The 21,265-nt window shown below is 36.5% G+C and overlaps 2 protein-coding genes across 5 annotated transcripts; both read left to right on the top strand.

The window, feature by feature from the left end:
- Positions 1-1,855: 1,855 nt before the first annotated feature.
- On the top strand, positions 1,856-11,694 carry LOC107810895 (uncharacterized). 2 transcript variants are annotated; one of them, XM_016635729.2, is made up of 9 exons: positions 1,856-2,276; positions 4,138-4,401; positions 4,499-4,601; positions 5,528-5,607; positions 5,688-5,765; positions 7,054-7,145; positions 7,971-8,082; positions 8,251-8,376; positions 11,143-11,501. In XM_016635729.2, the coding sequence occupies exons 1-9, from the start codon at positions 1,971-1,973 to the stop codon at positions 11,257-11,259; spliced, it is 1,278 nt and encodes a 425-aa protein (XP_016491215.1). In that variant the 5' UTR covers positions 1,856-1,970; the 3' UTR covers positions 11,260-11,501. The 2 variants fall into 2 exon arrangements, with proteins under 2 accessions (XP_016491215.1, XP_016491216.1); XM_016635730.2 differs by having other exon boundaries at positions 1,857-2,276; positions 4,204-4,401; positions 11,143-11,694.
- A 2,105-nt stretch (positions 11,695-13,799) lies between these two features.
- LOC107810894 (F-box/kelch-repeat protein At1g51550) lies at positions 13,800-17,042 on the top strand. 3 transcript variants are annotated; one of them, XR_012693856.1, is made up of 3 exons: positions 13,801-14,562; positions 15,144-15,263; positions 15,655-15,794. XR_012693856.1 is itself a non-coding variant. In XM_016635728.2 (2 exons), exons 1-2 carry the CDS (start codon positions 13,926-13,928, stop codon positions 16,623-16,625), a joined length of 1,410 nt encoding a protein of 469 aa, XP_016491214.2. In that variant the 5' UTR covers positions 13,800-13,925; the 3' UTR covers positions 16,626-17,042. The 3 variants fall into 3 exon arrangements, 1 of the variants encoding a protein (XP_016491214.2); XM_016635728.2 differs by lacking the exon at positions 15,144-15,263 and having other exon boundaries at positions 13,800-14,364; positions 15,655-17,042; XR_012693855.1 differs by lacking the exon at positions 13,801-14,562 and having other exon boundaries at positions 14,569-15,263.
- The last annotated feature ends 4,223 nt before the right edge of the window (positions 17,043-21,265 follow it).

The raw sequence follows: 21,265 nt of genomic DNA, 5'->3' as shown, positions 1-21,265 counted from the left end.
GGTATGGCATATTTACCTTCTCTTCAATTTAAATATAGTTATAATGGATGGCTATTTTTATTATAGTGATTGTTATTTATATCTAAGTATCTTTGTTAAGTAAAAAACTTCTAATTGATATTTTACTTGGAATGTCTCCTAAAAAAGTTTTAACGGAATGTAGTGAAAAGGAGAACACAAACAGACACAAATGAAATACACTGGTATTGTAAATAATTTTTGTTTTACTCAATTATCAGTCAAAATTAAAATCGCTTATAGGGGTAGTTTCTACTTTTAAATTTGGCGATCCGAGATTATCTCTTCACTTAAAAATTCTTAATCTTGCTGATGTCTACTTACTAATTACGTTTTTCTCAATTTCATGTACTGTTGAATGTTTTTTCCTCCAAATACTTGGTTTGACTCTTTTATATAGAATTATTTATCGTTTTATTTATATTTTTGATTTAGGAAGCATCATAAGAAGATAATAATTTAAATGATTTCATATGAGTAAAACAAAATTTCGTGTATTGACCTTAATATTTTGTAGATAGGCTCGCACTCTATATTACTTTTCTTTACACTATCTATGTTTTTTTGTAACAACCTATTTATTTTCAACAATAAAAAGAATATATTGATCAGCAAAATGAGTTCATAAATTGCTCTAGATGAACAATTTCCAAATTTTTACCCCCAAAAGAAGACAATTCCAATATTTACAATACAAAATTGTGGGCATTCATAGTAATGTAAATTTAGTCAAAAGTAGGATTATTATAGTTAGTTAACTTCAAACTTTGAAGTATTATAAAATATTATATAGAAGGTATTATAGTTATATTATATATCTCTGCCGGTTATTTTTAGTTTGGACGATTGAATGCGCGGGTAATCTTTTTTTTTTTAAGAGAAACTTTCAGAAACCACTATGTTTTAGTGGTTATTAGCTAGTTGTAGCTACCATTTACTATATTACTTCCTATAGCTATGTTTTCAGGTTTTTTAGAGTATATTCAGTGTATTTAAGCTACTGTATTCATGAATACAGTAGCATTTCCAGACGTGAAATAGGGGATTACAGCTAGATAAATTTTTGTATTCGAGTTTTTTCGATTGTATTCATGGTGTGAAACATGGGATTACAGTTGAACAAATTATTGTATTCGATTGTATTCACGGCGCGAAAGAGGGGATTACACTGTTTTTAAACTGAAAATGAATCAATTAACATAATAGACTCCTAATATAACTCAACAAACTCAATTATAACACACAAATTTTGTATTTTCAGTTATAAAAATATTTTCAACCGAAAAACATCCCAAAAATATAGCAACCTTCAGAGAAATTACCGAAAATATCGAAAAAAGTAGTTGATTTTGGCACCACCAACGCCGGAGTGAACCTCCTTGAACATACACCTCGACTCCTCATCTACAACAACAACAACAACAACCAAGTATAATCCCACTTAGTGGGGTCTGGAGAGGGTAGTGTGTACGCAGACCTTACCCCTACCCTAGGGTAGAGAGACTGTTTCCAAATAGACCCCCGACATCCTTCCCTCCAAGAACTTCCCACCTTGCTCTTGGGGAGACTCGAACTCACAACCTCTCGATTGGAAGTGGGGGTTGCTTACCATCAGAGCATATAGCGAGACAGTGAATACAATGAAATACATAGAACGTAAAAATTCCTTAATTCTTCAACCAAAAGAAGTACAGATGCTTTACCAATTTGGGCCGGATAACGAGTGGGCCGTTGTACATAGACGGATCAACACCAACCTTCTCTCTCAGCCGGGCCAGATCAAACTCCGCCGTTGCAAAGTACAAACCGTGGTCCATGGCTTGTCATGATATGCTTTTTCTGCTTTAGCTTTCCGCAGACGCCCTCCTTTTTGCTAAAGCCACCTTTTTTACACTCTTTGGGACGTTGAACTTCAGCTCACATTGCCCCGCACCTTCCCATAATTCTTAAACATGGCGTCGTCACACGCTCTCTCTTCCTCCATGGAAGCAGCTCTCTCAAGCTCCAATCTTGTCTCTAGGTTTTCAGAGACGCCGTCAGCATTTCAATCCATCAAACCGTTTAATAGGACCAGTACTGGTAATCTTAAGTTAAGTTTTAGCCTTCCGTCTACGAGCTCCTTTGGCTGCGGCTCTCCCCGACGAGTGCTCACCCGTGCCGAATTGTCGGGTGAAAGCGGCTTTGAAGAAGAGGATAGTCACGATTTGAAGAATGATAATGGATTTTTAGTTCCTGAACCAATTTTTTCGTTTTCACAGGTAAAACCTCTCTCAGCTCTTCATAGCTTGTCGTAAATATTGAAACTTTTTCTTTGTGTTTCTACTTACTCTTTAAGGTCTCGGACAAATATATAAGATTTTATTAATTATCTAGTCAGATTCTAATATTATTCGCCCTATAAAGCTAGTATTAGATATTTTGTTCTTCTGTTTTTGGATCATGGCTGAAGTATGATAAAGAAAATGAACCTTGGACCTAACTTGTCCCAAAAACTAGCTCACGAGGTGAAGATCATATAAGGAGTCCAAGTACCCACTTCCTAAGTTGCGCGGACACTTCGATTTTGGTGCTGTCCCCGTCCCGATACGAGACGGGTACGGGAGCGGGAGCAGGATACTTCCTGGATTCGGTCAACTGACTTCGGACACTTTGACCAGAGTCTATCGACAAATTTGGGAGAAAAATTGAGATTTTTATTTCTCAAAATAAAAAATAAAACAGATTTAGGAGAATGAAAGAATAATGTCCATCTTGGAGAATGAAAGATTGAATTCTACAATATTCATGTAAGTTTTTCACACAATATCTCTCAAAATTTATAATATTTTTATAGCTCTATTTTTTATTAGCCGAATCCCCGCACCCGTATCCATATCTGGATCCGCACCTCCGAATCTTAAAATTTAGATTTTGTTGAATCTTATACTCGGATCCGTCCCCGTATCGGATACCCGCACCCGAGTCCGAGCAACTTAGCCCACTACCCATCCGATGTGAGAAACCAACACCCCCTTGTGCCCAAGACTAGAAATTTGAAGTGTGGACAATATAAGATGGGCGCGCAACATCGATTAATAAATTGGGATGAGCCTGACTCTGATACCATGATAAAGAAACGGATATTGAGCATAACTCAACCACAAAAGCTAGCTCATTAGGTGAGGATTGAGGACTGCACAACCATATAAAAAAGCCAAACATCTCACCCATGGACAATGTGCACGCCTAGGACTGGACAAATATAAGATGGGGGACACAACATCGTATGAAACAAGAATTGGGTGGGTCTTACTTTGATATCATGAGAAACAAAATGAACCTTGGACCTAATTCAACCCCTATTAGTTCAGAAAAATCAGGTCTCACTTGCATGCGATCCTATTCCTAGGTTATGTTAATGTCGTAGTTCAGGTAATGGCTCCACATATTATGTGCTTGGTAAACTTTGTAAAACTTCTCCCCTACCATTTGGTGAAAACTTTGCATCTCGATTTGCAGGAATCACTATCATGTTATTCCTCTCCATGGGTAGTATTGGATAATATTCAGGCCACTTGTCAATAAATATTAAGCTTTGTCTTGCATATGCCTCGTTTTTCTCATAGCATTTAAAGATTAATTTAAATTTTTAGTACAAGCTCTGTATCACGTCAGTTATACAGAGATTGCTCAAGTTTAGTCCTCTATTGTGGTGATTTTCTCGAATACAATGATACGGTTTAAAGCCTAGGAATTCAATACTTTCCTAATAAGATAATCTACATGTTTATCAAGAAAGACGTCTCTTCTAAATATTATATAGATGTGTCCAAAAGAGCGTGAAATTGTACCACTTCCTCTATATCTAGTTTTCCACTTTGTCACAGGAAGATTCTTTTTTTGTGCATCAAATAAACACAATAAACCACATGCTCCCCACAGGAAGTAAAAGAAAAATTAAACCTTGTGTGGTGAAGTGGCGTCCCTCCAGACTCAGGCAGTTTTTAGATCAGAAGTGTGGCCCTGAATATTTTGTCACCTATCCAAACAATGTTCAACAATTCTGAAGAATCTCTTCTTGCTTTATCTTTTATTTTTTCCTTTGGCGTGAGGAATCATACATCTCTTTCCTTGATATAGTCAATTACTGGTTATGCTAAATGGCTAGTTCAGCTTTGTTGTGATGGACTCTCTCATATTCTGAAGGATAATTCAGATCAAAGAGAAACAAAGAAAAATGGTTTGGATCAAGCTCCAAAAGTGGTTACACCCCTTGAGCAATCAACTGGTGGGGGTACAAGGGCTGGGCTTTTCAGAACTCCCATTTCTGGAGGCGTACAAAGTGCAACCTCAGCTCATGGCCTACCTAAACCTGCCTTAGCTGTCCGCAATCTAATGGAACAGGTAGATTCCTTGCATTAGCAGATATTTTGTAGTTTTTCAGAGATTTGTAAATGTAAAATCTTTGTGTGTTTTTCATTGTTATATACCATTGTTCTAGGCTAGGTTTGCTCATTTATGCACTGTGATGTCCCGGATGCATCATCGGCGTGAAGGCTACCCATTTGGTTCACTTGTAGATTTCGCGCCAGATTCCATGGGACGTAAGTTGCTACATTCTAGTGTCAGAACAATTCTTTATTTTTAGCCATCTTTTGGGTTTTCATACAATCAAAGTGTTGAAAGGCTAGAATAGGAGGTCGAATATAAAACTACATTTTGGGTAATATTCATTACCAATAAGTATAGGTCACTTTGACCCCATAAGTAAGCTGGTTGGCTGTGCTGGTTTAGCATGGAGAATAAGCTTCTTTCTTGCGCCTGCTCGCCCAAGACCGATGCCCAAATTGGCCTTAGCCGGGGGTCTTTCGAAAACAACCTCTCTACCCCTACAAGGTAAGGGTAAGTTATGCGTACACGCTACCCTCCCCAGACACCTGCACAAGGTAGGGGTTAGGTCTGGATACACACTACCCTCTCCAAACCCCACTTGTGGGATTCCATTGTGTGTGTTTGTTTGTTTGTTGTTGTTGTTGTAGTAGTAGTAGTATTTTGACCCCATGTGCAATTGGCATAGCTGCCCCACATGGCTAAAGGTAAGCTCTATTTTCAGTATCTCCACTAAGAAAGGCTTCCTATTAAAAGCAACCACTTTGGTCTTGGTTAAAGTTATTATTTATTGGCTACTTTGAGCATTTCAACGGAACAATTGTGGTTAAGGATCTGGAATCAACTCATGCATTGAGTTTCCTTGTTGGATGGTTTGTCTAGACTGCCCCTGGAAATTGTTAGGTAAATTGTTGGTAAATATTCTTAAACTAAATTGAGTTTCCAGCATTAATGTACCTTAACGTTGTAAAACATTGAACATGGAGTGCAGACATTTAATTAATTGAAAATCCTTGTAAAAATGATGTTATTGATTTGATGTTAGAAGCAAAACTTATATCTGCACAATAGTATATATGCTGCCTTTTCCAGTATATATTACAGACAGTGCTCAAATAGTTATTTCTCATTGTTTCGGCAGATCCAATATTTTCATTTTCGCCATTAGCTATACACACCCGTAATTTGCTGGCTGACCCAAGATGCACACTAGTTGTACAGGTTTGTGATCTATTTCAGAAACATCAAGTACTTCGGGCTTATACGATGTCTCTGAGTTTCTTGAACTTTTGGCTTTTCAGATCCCAGGATGGAGTGGTTTATCTAATGCAAGGGTAACGATTTTTGGTGACGTTTATCCGCTACCTGAAGATCAACAGGTAACAACCTTCTTGCAATGTAGTGATTATTTTCAGATTCCTATTAACATCAAATACACTGACATTAAATGCTAAGAGAATTCTTAGATATCCTTTTTGTTTCCTAAAATGATGAGATTTCGCTTGCTTAAATGCTCACGTACGCTAGATATATGTGGTCTTTCCTAACTGTCTTTTTACATTTTGCTTTTTACAACCTCTATAATACCTAATCAAATGAATGGAAACGCAAAAAATAGAAGACTTCAGGGAAATGCTTCATTTATGATCGCATATGCCTCTAGCTTTCTACCGATGTAACCATCCCTTGTCTACCTAGTATTTTTGGTCACTTGACATATGAACCAGAATCAATTCTCACATCAGACCCTAGTGGTATTGTTATTTCTCTCCTTTCTCTCGTGTTTTACTCTCTACTCTTGTTAAGAGAAAGGTTTGATTTACTTGATACACTTTGAAGAAGTGCTATGAGCCGGACCTGCAAGGGCATCATATCAAATTCATCTAAGTGGCATCTTCTCCGATGGTCAAGGCCAGTTTTTTATGAAGATGTCTAGGACAGTTTGTTCAAGGAGAAAGATTGCCCTTTTTTTTTTGTTTTTATGATTAATCAAATGGCCGTTTGTTCTCCGCAATAACCTTTCCCAGGTTGAATTCTTGAGTTTGACTTATTATAGATAGTAAGAGAACAGTTGAATATTAGTATTGTATAAAGATATAGAACTCCACATGCAAGGCCCATAGGTTCCCTTGTGATTTATTTGAATAGATAGAAATATAGCATAGTGAAGTGTAACGATGGAGGTTGTAAAGATAACCCATGTTACTTTTGGTTATAAAATGTTTTTAAAATCAGTCCATTCCAGGGAAGTGGGCATTATTTTGGAATGGACGAAGAAGGAAAGGATTCATTTTCTGCACGGTGTGTATAGTTTCTTCTGCCTAGGTCGATTTCCCTTGACCTTCTCTTTGACGACTTGCTGTCCTCTTTGGAGTCATATCTTTATGTAGATTTCTACTTTTTGGTGTACTTCTTGTGTATGGGAGTTTTCCATTCCATTGTTAATAAACTACACTTCACTTGATAAAATAAAATGACTTGCTGCCATCTCATATTTGATCCTGCAATCCTCTTTCAAATGCTACTTGTAGAATTCTGCGATTTTGATGTGAATGCTAAAGCTGTAATTGCGCTTATATTCTGTTGGTTGAGCCAAGTTTGTCGACTTCTCTGTATATGTTATGAATGTTGCAATTATCTTAACAAATGGTTCGGTTGTTTCAACAGGAATGGGCGCACAAGCAGTATATAGCAAAACATCAGCAAGGTCCTTCTCAACAATGGGGAAATTTCTTTTACTTTAGGATGCAAAATATAAGGTTAGCTCCTTTTTTCCTAGGTAATTTAGCTGGGTTCTTATTTCAAATGATAAAAGGAGAATCAGTATACAAATTAATGTGCACGTTCACTCTGCTTAGCTCTTTTACACCATGAGCCTCTTCGGAATTTTTTATTTGAATTCATCTTTTCACTTAAGTTGCCTAGTGTGTGTTCTGGCATCTGACAAATGCCTTTCGACTAATAATGGGTGCACCTTATATTCCAAGCTTTCATTGTAAGCATTTTATTCTTAAGCAACCTGTTTGTAACCTAATTATTAATCTCTTTAGTAGTGGAGTTTACTGTTCATTTTGGTTAGCTTGACTCTGTTTCAAGGAAAATGTTGACTGTCTCTAGCAGTTCAGTATGGCTTCTCTCGCTGCCAATGTCTTTCTACAGTAGTAAAATAGAAAGAGGATAAATCATTCTTCCGTTATAATTTCTCGAGCAAAGCAGGCACCTTTTTTGCCAGGGGTCTCTTGCATCTCACTTCAAATTTTTTTGCTCTGCTGCACTTTTAGTGCTTATTTTATGATTGCTGGAGGTTATCTACTTCTATTCTGGCTCTACCACTGGTGTTTTTCCAGCTATGATGAGCCATAAGTGGTTGCTAATTGAATACAACAACATGAAGAGTTATCTACCAAGTTATCTACCATGTCTAAGTTTGAATTTGAAAAGATTCCTCTACCATCTGCACTTTCTTTGATTAGTTTATCTGAAAAGATGGAAACAAAAGGCAAGCTCTCGCTGCAGATTGTTGCTAAGAGAATGATTAGCAATCTGTAGCCCAAAGAACTTACCTGCTTTATCAATTATTACAGCGATATATATTTTATTGGAGGCTTTGGAACTGTTGCGTGGGTGGATGTCAAGGAGTATGAGACGCTTCAGCCTGACAAAATTGCTGTTGATGGTGGTGAACAAAATCTTAAGGTATGTTTTTGGCAGCCTGTTGATGCTGCTATGTTTTTTAGAAGTACTATTAGAACTTATAAGCGTGTGATATGTAAGACTGTATTTCCATTCTAGTAGGTAACATGGCTTCATTTGCCTCCTTTCCTTTCTTTGACTAAGTTTGCGAATGTGCTGGTGATTCTGTAGGAGCTCAATGCAATCTTTTCAAAGCCTCTAAAAGATCTTTTGTCGCAAGAAGTTGAGGTGGATGATGCTGCTTTGATATCAATAGATAGCAAGGGGACAGATGTCCGTGTCCGCCAAGGTGCACAGGTACTTTCTGTTTGCTGCTTCTTTTTTCACTAGTCTATTGTATTCGTGTTGCGCGTGTAAATTTTGTGAAGTTAAATAAATAAATATTAAATTTATGTTTGAATTATTACAAAAAAAATAAAAAAAATAATGTACGTTCATGAAAAAGATTATTGTTAATCTTATTTAATTGCACGATAAAGAAAGAAACTATGTCCCATAGAACTATTCAATCCTCAGTCAAACAAATTAAGTTTACCTTTTAAGTAGATATATTCCATCAAATTCTAACGTCTTCCATGTTAATTCCACTGAATTTTAGTTTCTTTCAAGTTTAAATTCCATTGATATGAATATAACTAAAATCCATATCACAATCTCAAAAAGACTATAAAAAGGTGCATTTCTTATTTCAAAATTATTAAGCGTCATCACTTAATTAGGAAGATATACACAGTAACCAAACCTTGAAACTTCTTTAGTACCTCTTTTAGATTTTTCTCGACTCTTAGAACTTCTTTGAAAAAAAAAAGACTTGAATGTAAAGTTTCAAAAGTTAAATGCTTAATTTTTTGTTATATTTAACTTTACCAACGGGCAACAATGTTGGAAGGTCTAAAATCATATGATGAAGCATCCACCACCTTAGTGAATGTTTAGCAAACTACTATCTAATCTTTATTGAATAAATAACATTTTTTACTCCAGCAATGTCAAATTCATTAGTTAACTCTCAGACGATCAAATACTTTGTTTTCTCATAAGCAGTGTTGTCAAAGGCGCGCTTAAGCCCTAAAGCGAGGCTCAAAACATGTTAAGCGCTTCGCCTCGCTTTGTGGGCGCTTCAGTGTCCCATCAAAGCTCTAAGACATATTTTTCCTTGCCAATGAATGTAATCGTGAAAAGGCGACATTGAACAATTGATATTTCGCTTTATCGTAATGTTTTTTCAAATTTTGTCCATATATTTGTTATTTATACTTACAATTATTGGTCTTGGACTGCATATACATATTTTTACTTTCCAATCGCGCCTTTTTTCATTAAAGCCCACGCTTTATTAGCGCTTAAAGCCACAACCGGCCTTAGAGCTTTTTTGCGCTTTTCGCTTTGATAGCACTGCCCATAAGGTGTAAAGATACTATTCTATCAAGCACCTATCCAATAAGTTAGGGGACTAAAAATAGAATACACAAAACTGATAATCTAAACATGTAAATCTTTGTCCAATATTAATCATAACAATTACTAAGCCTTCAAATAATCAACTACAGTTAAAGAGGGAAATAAAAATTAATCAAACAAAACTACATAAGAAAAGCAATTTGAAAACCAATCCTACAAAAGAATAACGAAAAGAAAAGTTCTAGCCATAGAAATACTTGAATGGTATCTTAATGAAAACAGTTGAAAAAGGTAAACTTACAACAAATATAATTCTTATTAGGGTATCTATAATAAAACGATTTTTCATAACTTTCTTTTGAATTGAACACTCATTACTTGGTACATGTCAATTAAAATATATATATTAGTTAATTATATATGGTGATCATGTTTCTATTGCTATGATGGAAACATAGTAAATTGTTCATGATTTCTCACCGAATTTAAGATGAAGACAATATACAATACTCATCAAGCTGAAGCTTCAGAAACTTTTTGAAACTTTCATATTTTTGGATTAGAGGGAATAGAAGTTGTTTCTTTGTTTTTAAACTTCTAAGTTGAGAAGTGTTACTTTCATTGGTGGAAGGCAATTGGAGAGAGACATAGGCATGAATTCAAATATGTATAAATTATTTACAGAATCAATTTAATTATAAGGTAATTACTAATTATATCTAAGCATTAATTGATAATATATTACAAATAAATTTTAACTTGCTATCACAAGTTACAATTCACTATAGTATAAAAAATACTTATATTGTTAGTATACATTATGTAGCCATATCACAATCACCTATACATTAATAAAAAGGCTATAATAAGGTGTTGCATATCTCTCTTTTTTCAAAATGGTAGAAGAGTTTTTGAGCTAGTATAAAAGGAAGAAATATCTAATTTAATAGATGTACTTTTGTAACTCTTAAGTATAACTATATATATTTGCATGATTAGGAATAGAAGACACAGATTTAATTGCATGGGATGGAAAAAATTAATTAATGGATAATTAGTATTTGGTAAATTTTATATATTTATCATTTATAATTGTAGTAAGTTTTAATGAATAAATTTATTAATAATCTAATTAATTTAGTCTAAAATAATTAAATTAGCAATAATCAAATAAGAAAGGAAATAGACAAAAACTTGGAAGAAGCAATATATGCTTACGTCTCGTGTTCAGGAAAATCAAAGTCACCTATAAGAAAATAAAGCTCTTTTATATTAATATCGTAATATTTAGGACTTTTTTTTACCTAGTTTAAATAACGAATGTTTTGATAAGCAAACTTTTAATTGATTTTAAAGTAGTAAATATTAAGAAAATAATTCAAATTATAATTTTGTCCCATATTATCTTGAGCCGAAGGTCTTTCGGAAACGGCCTCTCTACCCCTTCGGGATAGGAATAAAGTCTGCGTACACATTATCCTCCCCAGACCCCACTTGTGAGATTCTATTGGTTGTTGTTTGTTTGTTTGTTGTTTGATTTTTAAAGGATACAAAAACGAACGACATTTCGTTAAGAACCCTCGTGCTTTTAATATAGTATATATACAGAGTTGTTCTCATCACATACCCTTTAAACTTTTCCTTTAACTTTATCTCCCGCAGTTCAATGTACAGAGAATATCGTTTGAAGTCGGTCATTCAGTTGAAACACTAGAAGAAGCCAAAGCAGCTCTCTGGAAACTGATAAATGGAGGCCAAGTTTACAATTTGCAGAAATGACCATTGCAGTAGGCATCTTCTTGACTCAAGGGGTCAGAATGATAGCTGGACCTGTCGTCTAGGGTTGTCGGTGATGCTGTTACAAGAATCAGTACATCACTTTTTTCTGCGGAAGTATTTAACTTATAGCCTTATAGAGGTTATTGATGATGGTGGGGTGAGTTTTTCAGAAAAGTGGACCTTTGTCAACTTAAATTTGTAGTGTAAGGTTGTTGGTGATGGTGTTTCAAGAATGTTCTCATCACATTTTCCTGGGACAGTATGAACTTGTTGCAACTAAAAAGGGATTTTTTTGGAGGGGATTTGGGTGGGGGGTGGGGGTGGGGGTGGGGGGGGTTAGTTGTGGGCTGATTTTTAAACTAAAGTCTGTCAACTTGAATCCTATGTTTTCTAATCATCTAATTTCCATGTAGAGAATAAATCATGGGATCAAAAGCACTTTTATTGCCTAAATTAGGTATTTCATAGACGTACGTTTGTCCTAAATAGCACGGTATAGCCAGTTTTCAGACTGGTCATTCAAAAAGAGCCAGCGTTTATCAAATCAATGGAAAATAGTTATTATTTTGCTGTAACAGAGACCGGTCCAACATAATATACTGGAGTTTGGTGCACCTGTGTATGAACTCCAGCATATTATGCTGGATCGATATACTTTGCTACCAAACTCTAGTATATTATGCTGAACCGGTATACTTGTCAAAATTAGGTATTTTCATAGACGTACGTTTGTACTGTTTAGTGCTGCCTGTTAAATAAAATGCAAATGACATTGTTTCTATTTTTACTATTTTATAATTTCATCTGCCAAGGACAATTAGTTTGATAGATTCTCCCAGCAATTATTCATAAAGCAATTCAATGACTGAGAAGATACTGTGGATGCAATATTTTTTGTTTTAATATGGGTCTGATTAAGGGCGAAATCAATCATATTCAACTTTGGATAGTGAGATTATCACCTAAACATAGAATCTCTATCTGTAAATCTTTTATCTCAATTATTAGTACAGTCAATTCTCTTTATAATAGTCTCGTTTGTTCGGAATATTTTTGGATATTATAGTAAAATGTTACTATAGAGATCGTATATTATAACATAACATGAAATTAGTTTCGAAAAAATTAAATTTTTATAGTGAAACGATGTTATATATGAATGTTATAGAGAGTCAAATCTCTTTATAATAGTCTTGTTTGTTCGGAATATTTTTGGATATTATAGTAAAGTGTTACTATAGAGATAGTATATTATAACATAACATGAAAATTAGTTTCGAAAAAATTTAATTTTAATAGTAAAAAAGTGTTATATATGAATGTTATAGAGAGGTCTGACGGTAAGTTCGACCAGTATCCAACTTTGACTCGTTAAAACTAAAGCCTAAGTGTTGGATAAGAATATATTATTTGGAAAGCGATTGTGGAGTGTGGAATTGGGAGAGAATGCCGTTAACGCCATTTGATTTGTGAACTTTAAACTAGACCCTCCTTATTGGATTGCCTAGTACCAAGATGATGAGGATGAAACTGGATTTTTCCACCAAAACACAAAATGACAAATATCCTCACTGACATTTCTTGTCCCAGTGTCCACTAAAACCAACAAACAAACAAACCAAAAAAAGGTTACTGCCAATCCTCTGTCTCTAATGTAGTAACAAAAAAAGAAAGTTACGGCTTGTTTGGATGGTTGTTCCTATTGTATTGTATCGTATTGTTACTTTTAAGAATCGTTTGGTTGGAAAAAAGTTATTTCAGAATTAATTATTTCGAAATTAGTTATCTCGAGATTAGTTATTCCATATTTTCATAGGGATAAAAAAATACTACAATCCCCGAATTAATTATACCGCAATTTTCTACCAACCAAACATGAGATAGACTCTTCTTAAATTTAGTTTAAGGCTTAATTATTCCTTATCCCTCATATCAAAAAGGAAAAGGAAAAGGAAAAAAAAGTAAGAAAAAAATGATAAAAAAGAATAAAAAATAATCTGAAAATCGTTTTTTCCTAAGGAGAGTGAAATACACACACTCTGTCACGTCAGTGTTAAGGGTGCAAATAATTCCATTTAAAATAAGTTTAGGGGGATAATAGGATTCCCGCAAAGAAAAAGTGTGTAGTTGGGAATACGGGTATAGTTCAGGGGGTACTTATGCATTTTCCCTTAAATTTATAAGGAAGGTTTTGCATTCCGGATTTCTCTTTTAGACTTTAAAGGAATGAGAGAGAAAGTACAAATAGCTACCAAATGATTTGTATGACGAGGTGCTTGTCAACAACAACAACAACAACAACCCAGTATAATCCCACTTAGTGGGGTCTGGGGAGAGTAGTGTGTACGCAGACCTTACCCTTACCCTAGGGTAGAGAGACTGTTTCCAAATAGACCCCCGACATCCTTTCCTCCAAAAATTTCTCACCTTGCTTTTGGGGAGACTCGAACTCACAACCTCTTGGTTGGAAGTGTAGCAACCAAAGAAAAGTAATTGCTCTGCTTCTGGTATAGTAAAATGAAAGTTGAATTATGGTTAAAAAAAAAACAAGACCAAAGCCAGAGCAAAAAACAGAGCCCTCCGCCTACAACACAAGAAGGTAAAAATTCAGAGCCATAATATCCCAACAAATCAGCAGCAGCGTGTGCTCTTCACTCTCATCTCCCATGGCTACAACCAGCAGCTGCAGCAATCCTTCTATCAATGGATCATCTCCAATTACAAGAATAGCCCAAGACCATCTTTTCTCCATATTACTACTCTTACCTTTAGACTCAATCTTTTGCTTTGCTATGACTTGTAAGAAATTCAGGTCTCTCACTTACTCTGACCCTTTTTGGGAATCTCTTTGCCGTAGAGATTGGGGTCAATCATCCATTGATGCGCTCAGATCCTTTGCTACTGACAGTAATAAACAACAGCAATTTCCTTGGAAAAAGCTGTACCAGCAAATCTACCAATTGGACTCTGTTTACTGTAACAGAATCTTGACTACACATCCACAAGGAGGAGATGAAGAGCTGCTTCTTCCTCGGCCTAGAGCTTCTCATTCTCTCAATTTTGTTTCTGGTTGTTTAGTTCTCTTCGGTGGGGGTTGCGAGGGAGGTCAGTCAGTATTCTCATTAATGGATTTTGATTTCTTGACTAAACTTTTCATAAATCTGAAATTTTTGCTATGTTCATTAATCTTTTTACTGCATTTCCAAGGATTTTGGTTCCTCCTCTGCTGAAAAAAAGAAATGAAAAGGGGATATTAAGGCAAAGGTCATTAAGGCAAAAGTCACATGGTGTTAAAAGATTTTGGTAAACTCAGTTAATTCGTTTCCTATTACTATCATTTTTGCTTGTTCTCATGGTTTTATTGATTAATGCTCAGATGAAGCATATACTTGGCCTTTGTGTAAGTCATTGTGCTTGTATTCTTTTACTAGCTCAGCATTTTATGGTGATCTAGTAAGGATATTTCTTTTGACCGAGGCATATGGGTTGTAAAATTGCCACCGAATCCATAGATCGCCTTACTTACTAGGTTTGCAATTAAATTATACATATTTAATGAATTTCATAATACAAATACTGGTCTAAGCAAAAGCTATTGGGGTCTTCCGAACCCGTACATGATACTCTAGCTCCTTCCCTATCTCTTGATTAGTTGTTTTCTTTTACAAGCTCAGCTTTTTATAGTGATCTAGTAAGTATTTTTCTCTTGATTAGTTCAAGCTTAGATTTTTTCTCTCATTTCAGTTCTTCATAGGGCTATTCCATTTGAAGAAAACAAATCAGGGTACTGCTGACTAATGTCATGGAGCTTTTTCGGTATTGCTATATGCTACTGGATATCTGCTTCTTACATTAATAGAGCTGAGATCTTTTTATTTATTTAGGTTTTCGGATATGCTGGGAAGGATACTCTTGTTTTGGCTATTTAATGGACCATGTTGAATGAAATTCATGTGATCAGTGTCTTGGCTTTACTTTACACATGAAGCACCACATGCAAGCTTGTGAGAAGTTCTAAAACTTTTATATGTTCTTGGGATAGATATATAAATTCTGCTGTATTCTTCTAGTTAAAAGCTAACTGTGATGAATTTCAATTTACTGAGAGAAATTTTGAAAAGATCGTGAAAGAGTTAGCTTAAGGGGAGAAATGAACTAACATTAGACATGGATCACAGTAAGCCATCTTTCACAACTTCGCTTAGCGCGAAAACTTAAATTCAGATGACAGCAAACATCTAAACACTGAATAGCATACATATTATAAAATTAGTTATGTGGATTATCGTGGCTTCATATGCAGTAATTGGCTTTCTGATGTTTGTCTGTAGATAACCGTGGCTTCATATCAGTAATATTTCTTCCTAAAGTGGTGTTATTTGTCCTATACTTTAGGAAAGCATCTGGATGATACATGGGTAGCATATGTTGGCAATGACTTCAGGAGAATATTGAAGTGGAACAAGATTGAATCAGGGATCCCAAGTGGCCGCTTTGGTCACTCATGTGTTGTGATTGGTGATTGTCTAGTCCTTTTTGGAGGAATAAATGATCATGGCGCCCGCCAAAATGATACGTGGGTCGGTCAAGTAGCGGTACATGATACATTTGTTATCACATTGTCCTGGTGGCTACTTGATGTTGGTTCCATTGCGCCTCCACCAAGAGGCGCTCATGCTGCATGTAGCATTGATAAAAGGAGGATGCTGATTCAAGGTGGGATTGGTTTGAATGGCTTGCGACTGGGAGATACGTGGGTATTAGAACTGTCTGAGAATCTTCATCTTGGAGTTTGGCAAGAAATTGTGACTCATCCGTCTCCTCCATCTCGCTCTGGGCATACATTGACCCATGTTGGAGGAAACCAAACAATTTTGTTTGGAGGGAGGGGTTTGGGCTACGAGGTGCTTAATGATGTATGGCTTTTCGATACATCTGAAGGTCACTGGAGATGGGTACAGTTACTATTTGACTTGCAAAATATACCCCAGGGGTTGGCCTTGCCAAGAGTTGGTCACTCGGCCAATCTCATCATAGGTGGCCGACTGCTAATCCACGGAGGAGAAGATTCCTACAGACACAGAAAAGATGACTTTTGGGTGTTGGATATCGGCTTAGTGACATCCATCATGCAGTCTGGGACTCCTGCAGATCCAGAGCGATTAAAGACTAAATTGTGGAGACGGCTCAAGTCCAAAGGTGATAACCCTGGTGGCAGATCATTTCACCGAGCTTGTGTGGATCCTTCAGGCCGTAACTTCTATATCTTTGGTGGTATGGTAGATGGTTTGCTTCAGCCTGCCGAATCCTCTGGATTGAGATTTGATGGAGAGTTGTTTCTTGTGGAGCTTGCGATTCAGTGTTAGGAGAATGGACAGGAGATTCCGAAATGCTACGGCTTTGCATGACAAATGCATGTAATGTAAATATCAGTCCCACTTGTATCAGCTAGAGATGTGCTGCTTTGTATAGTAAAAGACATGGAAGCTGGTAGTTTGGCCTTAGTATTGAATCTGAAGAATTGTCAAGATATGTTTCTGCTCTTCTAGAGGAAAATAGAGTCAACCAAATGATGCAATACTAGACTCAAGGTATGTAGGATCCTTCAATCATGATCCAGCAAAGCCCTTTGGAATTAATAGAAAGCACCTGTAAGTTTCTAGTCTTGGTGTAAACAGAACTAGACTTAGCTTGACATATTGATTGATTGTTCTGAATTCTGATGTATGTGTACATATGCAGGCTTGATCTTTTATTGGCTAGTACTAATATTTGCTGCTAAAGTGGACCTCCTGTTACCTTTCTTTTTCACTCTTTAGTTACAGAGTTAATACCCTAAAACCTTATCAACTATCACGTTTTTCTCAATTTCTTACTTAAACTATTCGATGTCCCCAAAATCCCCCTGAAATATATTGTCCTTCATATTAAACCCCCTAGTTACATTCTTAGAAGTGTATCTAGTACATGCTCCTAATTATCTAAAAAAACGTGTTATGTGGCACTACACGTGGCTATTTAATTTAGTCTAGAACCCTCCTAAACTATCATTTTTTTTTGTCAGTTACCTATTTAAGCTATCTTGTGTCCTTAAAATCCTCCTGACCTATATTTCCCTATATATTAAACCCTATATTGAATTCTTAGAAGTGTGTCTATCTAACTATATTAATTTATGGTTTGTATTAAGTTTTTTATGTAGTTTACTCATGATGTATTATTCTCGGATGACTGATTAATTCTAGGTGTTTTAGCCAAAATAATATCTAATATAATGTATTAATTTTGGTTTAAATGTGGTCATCCTTTATGCTAAACTCCAATTGAATAAGTCATTATTTATATTCACTTTGCAGCACAATAAAATAAATCAATGAAGGCATATAGTGTTGCTTTTATTAAAAATTATCTTATATTACATAAACAAGATTACACAAAATAAAATTTCGATAAGAAACCAATCAGTCAGCAAGTACATTCTCTAATTCCGGCACAAACAAGGTTCAAGAGATTTAACTTTATGATCTACAAGGTGTTAGGTTTAGTAAGAAGATTTAAATGAGTGTTCTTTCAACAATATGTGTAAGACATGAAAGAAGACGAAAACAAAAAAGAGAATAAATCATTTTAGAGAAATCAAGAAGGGAGAAAAAAAAATTCCGGAGGAACTCATATGGAGAGTTGACAAAAAAATATGAAAAAAAAAGAATGTGAAAAAATGAGGAAAAGGTAGATATAAAGAAAATACGGAGAAAATTTAAAAAAATAACGTTGAAATAGGGTTAAGGTTAATTAGCCATTACATTCAATTAAATGAGCCATTTTAATGGCTTTTTTTCCGCTCACAAGCGAGTTATTACATATGTTATGCCAGGTAAGCAGTAAAAGGGTTTAAACATGAAGGATAATATAGTTCAGGGATTTTGGGAGCGCCGAATAATTTAAGTGAGAAATTGTCAAAAAATATGACAGCTTAAGAGAGTTTTAGGATATTAACTCTTAGTTATACTACCGCGAATCTGATGGGGCATTTGCATCTATACCCGCTTTTTGTGTCCGTTTTAACTTGTGCCCGCTTTGCAAAAAAAATTGCAAGTGTACCCGCTTTTTCGCATAACTTCAGCATATGGGGCTGAAGTAGCAAAGGCAATCACGCAAAACTTCAACATTCTAGTAGTCGGTCCTGAAGTTCAGCTCTAGAGCTGAAGTTTTTGTTTTGTAACTGGCGAACTTAAGCTCTAGAGTTGAAGTTTTTGTTTTGTAACTGGCGAACTTCAGCACTAGAGTTGAAGTTTTTGTTTTTGTAACTGGCGAATTTCAGCTCTAGAGCTGAAGTTTTTGTTTTGTAACTGACGAACTTCAGCTCTAGAGCTGAAGTTTTTGTTTTGTAACTGACGAAAGCTGAAGTACATTGTTCTTGTGGCAGCAACACCATTTTCATTATCGACGTCATCGTTGAACACATGAGCAAGCGTTACGAAGCATTTCTGTGTCACTGTCGTCTTTGTCAATCTTACTTACAAGTAACACTGCTATTGATGCTCAAAAATTTAATTTTTGGAATTGAGGTTTCCAACTCATTGTTGTACAATAAGAAACAAAATGTGATAATGATGCTAGGTGTATTTCTGTGACAAATACATCTCTGTGATTCCATTCTAATTGACAACAACAACAACCCAGTATAATCCCACAAGTGGGGTATGTGGAGGGTAATATGTACGCACACATTTCCCCTACCCCGAAGGGTAGAGAGACTGTTTCCAGGAGACCCTCGGCTCAAGAAAGCGACAAGAGACGATATATTAGTACTACAATAGACTCATAATAAAATAACATAAAATAAAAATAACAACAATATAAGAAATATAGGAAGTACGAAAAAGATGGAAGATATAATAATATCCAGCAGATAAAGCCCTGCATCAGTAGCTGACCAGTAGCATCCTAAGACTAACTCCTAACTAGCTAGTCTCACTCTAGTGCGCTGTAGAAATACTCACAACTTCCCCCTAGCCTACAACCTTAATGCTCGACCTCCACACTTTCCTGTCAAGGGTCATGTCCTCAGTAATTCTAAGTCGCGCCATGTCCTACCTGATCACCCCTCCCCAATACTTCTTAGGTCTCCCTCTACCTCTCCTCGCACAGCCAGTCATTCACACCTCCTCACCGGTGCCTCAGTACTCCTCCTCTGAATGTGCTCGAACCATCTGAGTCTTGCTTCCCGCATCTTGTCCTCCATGGGAGCCACGCCCACCTTCTCTCGAATATCTTCATTCCTGATCTTATCCATCCTTGTATACCCGCACATCCACCTCAACATCCTCATCTCTGCTACTTTCATCTTCTGGATGTGTGAGTTCTTAACCGGCCAACACTCGGTCCCATACAACATGGCAGGCCTAACCACTACTCTATAAAACTTACCTTTTAGTAACGTTGGCATTTTCTTGTCACACAGGACTCCCGACGTTAACCTCCACTTCATCCACCCCACCCCTATACGGTGTGTGACATCCTCGTCGATCTCCCCGATCCCCTGAATAACTGACCCAAGGTACTTGAAACTACTCCTCTTAGGAATGACTTGAGAGTCAAGCCTCACTTTTATTCCCGCTTCCGTCGGCTCGGCCCCAAATTTGCATTCGAGGTATTCCGTCTTCGTCCTGCTCAACCTGAAGCCTTTAGACTCAAGGGCCTGTCTCCAAACCTTTAGCCTCTCGTTGACGTCGCCTCGTGTATCATCAATTAGAACTATGTCATCAACAAATAGTATGCACCATGGCACATCTCCTTGAATATGATGAGTTAGTGCATCCATCACCAAGGCAAATAGGAAAGGGCTGAACGCAGACCCTTGGTGTAACCCCGTAACAATCGAAAAATGCTTAGAGTCGCCTCCTACTGTCCTAACCCGAGTCTTAGCTCCATCATACATGTCTTTAATCACCCTAATGTAGGCCGTCAGGACTCCTTTAACCTCTAAGCAGCTCCATAAGACCTCCCTAGGAACCCTGTCGTACGCTTTCTCTAAATCAATAAACACCATGTGGAGATCCTTCTTCTTATCCATGTATTGTTCCACCATCCTCCTAATAAGGTGGATAGCTTTTGTGGTAGATCTCTCCGGCATGAACCCGAACTGGTTGTCTGAAATAGACACCGTCTTTCGCACTCTCATTTCTACCACTCTTTCCCAGACTTTCATGGTATGACTCAGTAATTTGATACCCCTATAGTTGTTACAGCTCTGGATATCGCCTTTGTTTTTATACAACGGAACCATTGTACTCCACCTCCACTCTTCAGGCATCCTATTAGTCTTGAATATAACATTAAACAACCCAGTAAGCCATTCCAAGCCCGCTCTACCCACACACCTCCAAAGTTCAACCGGAATTTCGTCTGGCCCGGTAGCTCTGCCTCTTCTCATCTTACGCATTGCCTCCATGACCTCATCGACCTCAATGTCCCTACAATAACTTAATTCATGGGGACTGTCGGCATTCCTCAATTCACCTAGTACAATATCTTGATCTCTTTCTTCATTTAGAAGTTTATGAAAGTAGGTCTGTCATCTCCTCTTAATCTGGTCATCCCCCATCAAAATGGAATGGGTACAAAAAAAATTTAGAGAAGTAGATAGCGAAAAATTGAGCAATGAAGATGAAGGAAGTCAAGCCTTTCACTGGTTAGACGCTAGTATTCAATAATTGAGATAGTGACCTTTTTCTCTCTAGTTCGGTGATGGTGATGGAGAAGGAGGAGGAGAAAGGGAGCTGAAGTTGTTTAAAAAGTGGATACAAGTTACAATATTTTTTTAAAATGAGTATAGGTTAAATGGGGGCGACCAAATAGGGCGTCCCGTGTAATTTTTACGAATCTGATAGCTGCAAGGGGAGAAAATTGGAGAGAGAAATCAAATCAAGATTGTTGAATGAGTTTAGTAGACGAAGATGGAACAAATCTCACATGCATCCTTTAGCATAACAATAACTCATGA

Source organism: Nicotiana tabacum, chromosome 8, assembly GCF_000715075.1.
Source record: "Nicotiana tabacum cultivar K326 chromosome 8, ASM71507v2, whole genome shotgun sequence".
NCBI classification, from domain to species: domain Eukaryota; kingdom Viridiplantae; phylum Streptophyta; class Magnoliopsida; order Solanales; family Solanaceae; genus Nicotiana; species Nicotiana tabacum.
This window is presented reverse-complemented; position numbering and strand designations above follow the sequence as displayed.